The 11,765-nt window shown below is 49.6% G+C and overlaps 1 protein-coding gene across 1 annotated transcript; it reads left to right on the forward strand.

Annotated features, from left to right (window-relative positions):
- The first annotated feature begins 6,504 nt into the window (after positions 1 to 6,504).
- On the forward strand, positions 6,505 to 7,551 carry LOC123483460 (extensin-1-like). Its single transcript, XM_045213530.1, has one exon. It carries the CDS (start codon positions 6,505 to 6,507, stop codon positions 7,549 to 7,551), a length of 1,047 nt encoding a protein of 348 aa, XP_045069465.1.
- The last annotated feature ends 4,214 nt before the right edge of the window (positions 7,552 to 11,765 follow it).

Here is an 11,765-nt window from a genome sequence, read left to right on the forward strand (position 1 = left end):
AGAACAGTACAGATGTAGGATCTTAATTTGATCACTCTGTTGTTGCTCAGAAGTTTCCTGCATAGCAGGAAATGCAGACTGGTAGTGTATTCAAGGTTTAAAAGGCATCTAAAGTTTGTAATTTCCAATTTAAATGTAACTTTATAATTATAATCCACATAATAATGTGCATTTCCTGTTGCTGCAGGATTATTTTCCTGCTGTAGCAAACTGGCTCAAATTAAGATCCTACATCAGTATCTGTACAGTTACCATTTGTACATGTACCCATATAGCAGTATAAAACATGTGTTTTTACAGAAGACTGTAAACCATTAGCAGTAGATCGCCCTGCAGCTAGAGTGTGATGTTTTCTGCTTGCTGTGCTGTTGGTGTATACAAGTAACTGTTATCGTGCTGCCTGTTTCCTGCTGCTTGCGGCTGCCTAATGTACTTCCATTTGTGCTCCACAAAGAGCAGCTACAGCAGATACACCCTGTTGCAGAGATGGAGAGATACAGGAGAGATAGCGACAGGGAGGACAGGAGAGAGATAGAGACAGGGATGACAGGAGAGAGATAGAGACAGGGAGGACAGGAGAGAGATAGAGACGGGGAGGACAGGAGAGAGATAGAAACGGGGAGGACAGGAGAGAGATAGAGAGGGGGAGGACAGGAGGACAGGAGAGAGATAGAGAGGGGGAGGACAGGAGAGAGATAGAGGGGAGGACAGGAGAGAGATAGAGGGGAGGAGGACAGGAGAGAGATAGAGAGGGGGAGGACAGGAGAGAGATAGAGAGGGGGAGGACAGGAGGACAGGAGAGAGATAGAGAGGGGGAGGACAGGAGAGAGATAGAGAGGGGGAGGACAGGAGGACAGGAGAGAGATAGAGAGGGGGGAGGACAGGAGGACAGGAGAGAGATAGAGAGGGGGAGGACAGGGAGAGAGATAGAGGGGAGGACAGGAGAGAGATAGAGGGGAGGACAGGAGAGAGATAGAGGGGAGGACAGGAGAGAAATAGAGAGGGGGAGGACAGGAGAGAGATAGAGAGGGGGGAGGACAGGAGAGAGATAGAGAGGGGGAGGACAGGAGAGAGATAGAGAGGGGAAGGACAGGAGGACAGGAGAGAGATAGAGGGGAGGAGGACAGGAGGACAGGAGGACAGGCGAGAGATAGAGAGGCAGATAATGAGGGAGAGGACGCTATCCAGAGATGGGGAGGCAAGATAACCGTGTCTGGAACAGTGTGTGTGTGTGTGTGTGTGTGTGTGTGTGTGTGTGTGTGTTACAGGGTGAGGAGCACTTCAGATAAGGCTCTGGCACACACACACACACACACACACACACACACACAAACACACACACGGTTCCCTATTCACATCCACTCCCTATCCCTGTTCAACTGTCCTACTGTTTACTGCTTTCACCAAACTGTAACCCCTCCAAACACTCAGCAGAGGTTACATCACTAATCCAACTGTATGTGAGGGTCTGAGTACAGAGAGGTCTGAAATCTACTAGTGTTTTCCCATTAGTGGCCACACCGTTGAAGAATAAAAGCCTCATGGTGTTTGTTGAATGGAAGCTCTGAGCTACATCTCCAATGGCAGCCTATTTCCTATATGGTGCACTACTTGCCCCATGAGCCCTGGACAAAAGTAGGGCACTATGCAGGGAACAGAGTGCTATTTAGGACAGACTGCTGCTTCTGACATGAGATCAGGTACTAGAGTAGTCCACTGGGTCATTAACAGGCCCTGGAGTGTATGTGTGTGTGTGTTTTTGTGTGTGTGTGTGTGTGTGTGTATATATTGTCATGCTGTAGGTGTGTTGACTGGAATGGTGCCTTCTTTTTGTCTGGAGGAGAGAGAGAGAGAAACATATGTTTCCAATGCCAATAAAGCCCCTTAAATTGAAAATTGAGAGAAAGAGAGAGAGTGAGCGAGAGAGAGAGTGAGCGAGAGAGAGAGAGAGAAGAGAGAGAGAGAGAGTGAGAGAGCGAGAGAGAGACAGAGACAGAGAATATCGTTACAACACTGTATATAGACATAATATGACATTTTAAATGTCTTTATTCTTTTTAAACTTGTGTGAGTGTAATGTTTACTGTTCACTTTTTATTGTTTATTTCACTTTTGTTTACTATCTACTTCACTTGCTTTGGCAATGTTAACATACGTTTCCCATGCCAATAAAGCCCTTAAATTAAACTTGAAATTGAATTGAAAATTGAATTTCTGTTCATCTTTTTGTTTCACCTTTAGTCTGATATCGCGGGTCATGGAAAAAGTGTGACATTTATTTCTGTTATCAAAGTGCAGGGTGAAATCGCTCTACTGTCATGGTACTGTAGTTTTATTCCATTCCCTCCCTCCCCTCCCCTCCCTCCCCTCCCCCACCCCTCCCCTCCCCTCCCCTCCCCCAGCCCTCTCTCAATTCAATTTAAGGAGCTTTATTGGCATGGGAAACATATGTTAACATTACCAAAGCAAGTGAAATGGATAATAAACAAAAGTGAAATAAAACAATAAAAAGTGAACAGTAAACATTACACTCACACAAGTTTAAAAAGAATAAAGACATTTCAAATGTCATGTTATGTCTATTTACAGTCTCTCTCGCTCTGTTCCTCAGCATTTGTCTGATTCTGGATGAGAAGAACAGGCTGCAGTTACACACACTGACCAGAGAGGGGCAGCGTTTCCTATCACATCTGACTGCTGTCCATCCCACTCTCTCTCTCCATCTCTCTCCCTCTCCACCTCATTCTGTCTTGCTCTCTCTCTCTCTTTTTCTCTCGCTCCCTCTCTCTCTTGCTCTCTCTCTCACACACTCCGATCAGTATCACACACACACACACACACACACACACTCTTGTCACACAGCGCTGTCACAAAGGACCTGAGGCCACAATGATGAGCTGCACAGTCAGACTATGTGGGAAGACATATGGAGCACAGGCTATCACACACACACACACACACACACACACACACACACACACACACACACACACACACACACACACACACACACACACACACACACACACACACACACACACACACACACACACACACACACCATTTCCCTGAGTGTCAAGACCTTCCCTCTGCACTCTGGATCATGTTCATTAGGCACCAAACAGAAGAAAACTAAATGAAAAAGGGAGAGCTACTTCGTGAACTTGACCAATAGCAATTGCTTATTTTCGTTTCTGTTGCAAAAAGTGTTCCCTAATGAATAGAGCCCTGCTCTCTGCTCTATGTAAGGCTGTTGGGACATAAAACTGGGACCCTCTGGGTGTAAATGTAAACAAACACAGGACCACCGGGCCACTCTGAACACCTCCATTCACTAGGTTATGTTATGGTTGGCCCACGGGCCGAGTCAGGGCATGATTTACAATAAATCAACATGGAGAGGAGGGGGAAGGAGAGGAGGGGGGGAGGCTGTGTCATCTGGGGTCACATGGGAAGGAAGTACAGGAGAGTCTGATACACATACAATTTCAATGCCATATCACCCCCATATCACCCCATATCACCCCCATATCACCCCATATCACCCCCATATCACCTCATTATCACCCCATATCACCCCCATATCACCCCATATCACCCCCATATCACCCCACATCACCCCCATATCACCCCCATATCACCCCCATAATCACCCCATAATCACCCCCATAATCACCCCCATATCACCCCATAATCATCCCCATATCACCCCATATCACAGTGTGATAGTGGTATATCTAACACCACCTCCTATGCTAACAGTGTGATGGTGGTATATCTAACACCACCTCCTATGCTAACAGTGTGATGGTGGTATATCTAACACCACCTCCTATGCTAACAGTGTGATGGTGGTATATCTAACACCACCTCCTATGCTAACAGTGTGATGGTGGTATATCTAACACCACCTCCTATGCTAACAGTGTGATGGTGGTATATCTAACACCACCTCCTATGCTAACAGTGTGATGGTGGTATATCTAACTACTCACCTCGCTATGCTAACAGTGTGATGGTGGTGGGGTGTTCAGTGTTTTACAGTCCATATATAGGATCCAGTGGAGGAAGGAGGAAGATTCATGCCAGTGTCAGTGTCTGGCTTAGTACAGGGTAGTTATAAGAGACATACTGGAGCTTGTGGTTTGCAGATTTGCACGCTTGTCTGTTAAAACATATTTGTACACTCCCTGTCTATCTCTCTCTTCACTCCATACTAACAGTATGGCAGTATTCTACGGTCTGTAGACTGACATCTTTTATCAGTCTGCCTCTCAGCCTAACTCTATGTGTTGCTAATCCACTTTAATGGCCAGCCTGGATTCCATCTAATGTTCATTTTTATTTCACTTTTCTTTAATGTTTATTTCACTTGCTTTGGTAATGTAAACATATGTTTCCCATGCTAATAAAGGAGTAGTGACAGAGATAGTGACAGAAAGAGTGACAGAGAGAATGAAGGAGAGAGTGAAGGAGTGAGTGACAGAGAGAGTGACAGAGAGAGTGACAGACAGTGACAGAGAGAGTGACAGACAGAGTGACAGAGAGAGTGAAAGAGATAGTGACAGAGAGAGTGACAGAGACCGTGACAGAGAGAGTGAAGGAGAGAGTGACAGCGAGAGTGACAGAGAGAGTGAAGGAGAGAGTGAAGGAGAGAGTGACAGAGAGAGTGACAGAGATAGTGACAGAGAGAGTGACAGAGAGAGTGACAAAGAGAGTGACAGAGAGTGTGACAGAGAGTGTGACAGAGAGAGTGACAGAGAGAGTGACAGAGAGAGTGACAGAGAGAGTGACAGAGAGAGTGACAAAGAGAGTGACAGAGAGAGTGACAGAGAGAGTGACAGAGATAGTGACAGAGAGAGTGACAGAGAGAGTGACAGAGATAGTGACAGAGATAGTGACAGAGATAGTGACAGAGAGAGTGACAGAGATAGTGACAGAGAGAGTGACAGAGAGAGTGACAGAGAGAGTGACAGAGAGAGTGACAGAGAGAGTGACATAGATAGTGACAGAGATAGTGACAGAGAGAGTGACAGAAAGAGTGACAGAGAGAGTGACAGAGAGAGTGACAGAGAGAGTGACAGAGAGAGTGACAGAGATAGTGACAGAGATAGTGACATAGAGAGTGACAGAGAGCGTGACAGAGAGAGTGACAGACAGAGTGACAGATAGTGCTGGTGGAGCACACACACGTTTCTCAGAGTGTCAGAGGGGTGTGGGGGCGGGCATGCCATGTTTCTGTAAACGAGAGCACAAGGTGGAGGTAATCAGCCATGAAATGTGCTCCAGGCGACAGCTTTGGGCCTGAGCCCCTCACCCCTACGGATTCAACTCTCACCAACCAGGGGGAGGGAGGGAGAGAGATAAAGACAGGGAGGAGAGTCAATGTTAGGGATGCAGATAATGACAACAAGCCAGTGAGAAAGAGAGGAAGAGGAGTCACCCCACGACCATTATTATAAGAAGAGAGGAAGAGCTGAGAATGGAGTGAGAAGAGAAGAGAGGAAGAGCTGAGAATGGAGTGAGAAGAGAAGAGAGGAAGAGCTGAGAATGGAGTGAGAAGAGAAGAGAGGAAGAGCTGAGAATGGAGTGAGAAGAGAAGAGAGGAAGAGCTGAGAATGGAGTGAGAAGAGAAGAGACAGTCCCTTGTCAGGCCATGGATGGCTGAGCTGAGCAGGAGGGTATGTAACAGAAAATAATTCCATAAAGCCTGGACTGACTTGACACTAGTGGAGCTCCAGTAAAACTCTGTCTTGCCTGGATGTTGTAATGGGACTGTCATAAAGCCATCACACCATGAGACTGGAGGCTGTGGCCCCAGACCCTTTATACACAACACTGCTGAGACACACATACATTAAGTGTGTATGCACATGCACACACTCACTCAGTCACACGGAGGGTATCATACCGGGGTCCTGTTCATTCTCGGTCCATTTGGAGTGCAGCAGAGCACTGTGTGAACATCATGCAGTTCTACAATAAGCTACTCCAAGATACAAAGAGAGAAGAACCCCTGCAGAATGTAGGATAAACCTCCACCTTACAGACAGTCACACACTACCTTTTAGAGAACTACCCATTAACCCTCTGTTCACCTTCCAGCACCTGCCCCATAGCTGACCTACTCAAACCCATCCAGACCACTCAGAACTTCATTCACACTTTACACCACCAACACGCCCATCACTTTACACCCGCAAGGTCCCCATCACTTTTCATCCCCCACACAATCCCATCACGTTTAACTCCAACACTCCCGTCACTTTTAACCCCAACACTCCCGTCACGTTTCACCCCAACACTCCCATCACATTTCACCCCAACATTCCCATCACGTTTAACCCCAACACTCCCGTCACTTTTCACCCCAACACTACCGTCACGTTTCACCCCAACACTCCCATCACGTTTCACCCCAACACTCCCGTCACGTTTCACCCCAACACTCCCATCCCGTTTCACCCCAACACTCCCATCACGTTTCACCCCAACGCTCCCATCATGTTTCACCCCAACACTCCCATCACGTTTCACCCCAACGCTCCCATCACGTTTCACCCCAACGCTCCCATCACGTTTCACCCCAACGCTCCCATCACGTTTCACCCCAACACTCCCATCCCGTTTCACCCCAACACTCCCATCACGTTTCACCCCAACACTCCCATCACGTTTCACCCCAACACTCCCATCACGTTTCACCCCAACACTCCCATCACGTTTCACCCCAACACTCCCATCCCGTTTCACCCCAACACTCCCATCATGTTTCACCCCAACACTCCCATCACGTTTCACCCCAACACTCCCATCACGTTTCACCCCAACACTCCCATCACGTTTCACCCCAACACTCCCATCATGTTTCACCCCAACACTCCCATCACGTTTCACCCCAACACTCCCATCCCGTTTCACCCCAACACTCCCATCATGTTTCACCCCCAACACTCCCATCATGTTTCACCCCAACACTCCCATCACGTTTCACCCCAACACTCCGTCACGTTTCACCCCAACACTCCCATCACGTTTCACCCCAACACTCCCATCACGTTTCACCCCAACACTCCCATCACGTTTCACCCCAACACTCCCATCCCGTTTCACCCCAACACTCCCATCATGTTTCACCCCAACACTCCCATCACGTTTCACCCCAACACTCCCATCCCGTTTCACCCCAACACTCCCATCATGTTTCACCCCAACACTCCCATCATGTTTCACCCCAACACTCCCATCACGTTTCACCCCAACACTCCCATCACGTTTCACCCCAACACTCCCATCACGTTTCACCCCAACACTCCCATCACGTTTCACCCCAACACTCCCATCATGTTTCACCCCAACACTCCCATCCCGTTTCACCCCAACACTCCCATCATGTTTCACCCCAACACTCCCATCCCGTTTCACCCCAACACTCCCATCATGTTTCACCCCAACACTCCCATCATGTTTCACCCCAACACTCCCATCACGTTTCACCCCAACACTCCCATCATGTTTCACCCCAACACTCCTATTACTTTTCCTCCCTAACAGCTCTTCAACCCCCAGACGTTACTTCCCTATACCACCTCCTTTCACCCCCTCCCCCTCCCTCCCCATCTCTCCCCATTCCTCCCCATTCCTCCCCCTCCCTCCCCATCCCTCTCCCTCCCCATTCCTCCCCCTCCATTCCTCCCCATTCCTCCCCCTCCATTCCTCCCCATCCCTCCCCATTCCTCCCCCATCCCTCCCCATCCCTCCCCATTCCTCCCCCTCCCTCCCTATTACTCCCCCTCCATTCCTCCCCCTCCCTCCCTATTACTCCCCTCCCTCCTATTCCCCCCTCCCTCCCCATCCCTCCCCATTCCTCCTCATTCCTCCCCATCCCTCCATATCCCTCCCCCTCCCTCCCCATTCCTCCTCATCCCTCCCCATTCCTCCCCCCTCCCCTCCCCATTCCTCCCCATTCCTCCCCATTCCTCCCCATTCCTCCCCATTCCTCCATATCCCTCCCCCTCCCTCCCCATTCCTCCCCATTCCTCCTCATCCCTCCCCATTCCTCCCCTTCCTCCCCATTCCTCCCCATTCCTCCCCCCTCCTCCCCAATGCCTCCCCATCCCTCCCCATTCCTCCTCATCCCTCCCCATTCCTCCCCATTCCTCCCCATCCCTCCCCATTCCTCCCCATCCCTCCCCATCCCTCCCCATCCCTCCTCATCCCTCCCCATCCCTCCCCATTCCTCCCCATTCCTCCCCATCCCTCCCCATCCCTCCCCATTCCTCCCATAACATCCCAACCATATACACCCTCCCTCCCCCGCTCCCTGGTCCCATCAGGGTGTTAGATGAGACCATTGAACTCCTGTTTGCTCAAGTGGAGGCCTGGCCAATTACCTCCTCTAGCTCTCTGCAGCTCTCTGAGACATTAATTACACCAATTAAGGCCTTGCAGTAAGGGTCTGGGCCATGGGGTCAGACACACTGACTCACACACACACACATAGGGACACACACACACAAACACACACACAAACACACACATATAGAGACACACACAGACACACACACACACTCATACATTTGTGTGTGTTTCCCAGCCCCCCCTCGCCATCCTTCCCAGGCCGTTCACAGCTTGGTTTTCAGAAGGCATTCCAAACACACAGACATGCTGTCAAACACACATCTGACCCACATTCAACCCATGTCAGCTAGAGCTCCATACACAACACTTCACTGTGTGAAAGAACACAGCCTCTAGCTGACTGTATGAATCAGGGCCTCTAGCTGACTGTATGAATCAGGGCCTCTAGCTGACTGTATGAATCAGGGCCTCTAGCTGACTGTATGAATCAGGGCTTCTAGCTGACTGTATGAATCAGGGCCTCTAGCTGACTGTATGAATCAGGGCCTCTAGCTGACTGTATGAATCAGGGCCTCTAGCTGACTGTATGAATCAGGGCCTCTAGCTGACTGTATGAATCAGGGCCTCTAGCTGACTGTATGAATCAGGGCCTCTAGCTGACTGTATGAATCAGGGCCTCTAGCTGACTGTATGAATCAGGGCCTCTAGCTGACTGTATGAATCAGGGCCTCTAGCTGACTGTATGAATCAGGGCCTCTAGCTGACTGTATGAATCAGGGCCTCTAGCTGACTGTATGAATCAGGGCCTCTAGCTGACTGTATGAATCAGGGCTTTCTAGCTGACTGAGAGACAGAGAGAGAATCTGCTGATTTTGTGCTTCCACAAAGACAGTCCCAGCTGGGATGGACGGAGCATGCTGGATCTCCTTTCAATTCAATTTCAATTCAATTTAAGGGCTTTATTGGCATGGGAAACATTGCCAAAGGAAATTAAATAGATAATAAACAAAAGTGAAATAAACAACAATTTTTTTACAGTAAACATTACACTCAGAAAAGTTCCAAAAGAATAAAGACATTTCAAATGTCATATTATGTGCAAAAAGTACAAAAGGGAAAATAAATCAACATAAATATGGGTCGAATTTACAATGGTGCTTGTTCTTCACTGGTTGCCCTTTTCTTGTGGCAACAGGTCACAAATATTGCTGCTTTGTTGACACACTGTGGTATTCTTTCTCTCTCTCTCTCTCTCTCCTTTCTGTGTTCCCTCATTTCCTCTCCTCCTCAGTTCCAGTGAGAGACAGGTCCCATCTGGCCACACACAGAGAGAGAGAAAGAAAGAGAGAGAGATAAAGAAAGACAGAGACAGAAAGAGAGAGAGAGAAAGAGAGAGGATAGAGCTTTAGGGAGAGAGAGAGAGAGAGAGAGAGAGAGAGAGAGAGAGAGAGAGAGAGAGAGAGAGAGAGAGAGAGAGAGAGAGAGAGAGAGAGAGAGAGAGAGAGAGAGACAGAGAGAGACAGAGAGAGACAGACAGACAGAGAGAGAGGCGACACCAGAGACCACTCACCCATAATGAGAAATTACTAGAGATAGACAGACACACACACACTACTTTCTGCCAATGTTATAGAGAGGGGAAGAGAAACAGACTGACAGATATCTCTTCTTTGGCTCTAAACTCTCCACATTATCACAGCTGCCAAGCTGGGCTAGGGTCCACAATAAGTCCCCCCTCTCCCACCATCCCTCCCTGCCTCCATACCTCCCTCCCTCTCTCCCTCCATCCTTCCATTCCTCCCTGCCTCTCTCCATTCCTCCCTCCCTCCCTCCCTCCCTCCCTCAATCCCTCCATTCCTCCCTGCCTCCCTGCCTCTCTCCCTCCATTCCTCCCTCTCTCCCTCATCCCTCCATCTCTCCCTGCCTCTCTCCCTCCATCTCTCCCTGCCTCTCTCCCTCCATCCACCCCTCCCTGCCTCTCTCCCTCCATCCATCCCTCCCTGCCTCTCTCCCTTCATCCATCCCTCCCTGCCTCTCTCCCTCCATCCCTCCCTGCCTCTCTCCCTCCATCCATCCCTGCCTCTCTCCCTCCATCCATCCATCCCTGCCTCTCTCCATCCATCCATCCCTGCCTCTCTCCCTCCATCCTTCCCTGCCTCTCTCCCTCCATCCTTCCCTGCCTCTCTCCCTTCATCCATCCCTGCCTCTCTCCCTCCATCCATCCCTGCCTCTCTCCCTTCATCCATCCCTGCCTCTCTCCCTCCATTCCTCCATCCCTCCCAACAGAAGGGACAAAAACAACAAAAGCAAATCAGAAATGCATCATCTAAAGCCTCTCTGGAGTAACTGCTCTATTTCACTCTCTAGTTCAAGTAGTGAGCTGTGGTGGTCTAGGCGCTGTCTTCAGTGTATGGTTTGAATCGGGCTCACAAACCGTTGTTGGAGCTTGTTGGGAGGCTGTAGAGGAGTTTTAGGGGGGAATCTTCAGACCTGTGGCTGAGTTCACACATCTCTTTCCTCCCTGTCTCATTAACAGCTGTCTGGCTGGAGCAGACCAATACAGCTGTGTTTACCCTCGGTCTCTAACCCCCCACACTGACACACACACAGACACACACGCTGACACACACTCAGCAGAAATGTAGAAACTAGTGGACGGTGTCCTCCTCTGGCATGTGAGATAGAGGTTGCAGGACTTAATTGATTGGAATATTCAATCTCTTGAAATAATCATTATTACAGTAGAATCAGGTGTGTTAGCGCTGGGTGGGAACAAAAGCCTGCACAATGCTCCCCAGGTTTCTCCCTGTAGTGTAGTCAAAACAGGTCAGGGTGGCGTTCACTTCTGCTTTTAGGTGGTTTAGTCCAGTGTTCTACCACAGATCTACCTCTGTTCAAAGCTCTACTACACAAATAGAAGCTGATTGATTGATTGACTGATTGATGTTTACCTTTGGAACCTGCGGAACACCTACGGAACATTCCTGAACATTCCAGAACCGACTCAGTGCTGCTCTGCTCACCCACCTGACCCAGTCAGCTCCCCAGTGGAGGGTTGACAGATATAGGGCTGGGTGTGGGGGGTGTGGTGTGAACAAACACAAACGCACACACACACGCAGACAAGCACACATACACACACACACACACTCCATTCGTCACAATGAGAGCACCATAGTGGGCCACAAGCAGGAGCCGCACGGCAACAAAGATCCAGAGGTCCACGAACTGTCAGAGGGGACAGAGGGGGGTCCGAGGGGATCCGGGGGAGACAGAGGGGGGTCCGGGGGATCGGGGGAGACAGAGGGGGGTACAGGGGGATCCGGGGAGACAGAGGGGGGTACAGGGGGATCCCGGGGAGACAGAGGGGGTACAGGGGGATCGGGGAGACAGAGGGGGTCCAG

The sequence above is a fragment of the Coregonus clupeaformis genome, unplaced genomic scaffold, assembly GCF_020615455.1.
Source record: "Coregonus clupeaformis isolate EN_2021a unplaced genomic scaffold, ASM2061545v1 scaf0120, whole genome shotgun sequence".
Lineage (NCBI taxonomy): Eukaryota > Metazoa > Chordata > Actinopteri > Salmoniformes > Salmonidae > Coregonus > Coregonus clupeaformis.

Coding starts and splice junctions, on each gene's coding strand:
- LOC123483460 (XM_045213530.1), top strand. CDS start 6,505: ATGTTTCACCCCAACACTCCCATCACGTTTCACCCCAACGCTCCCATC.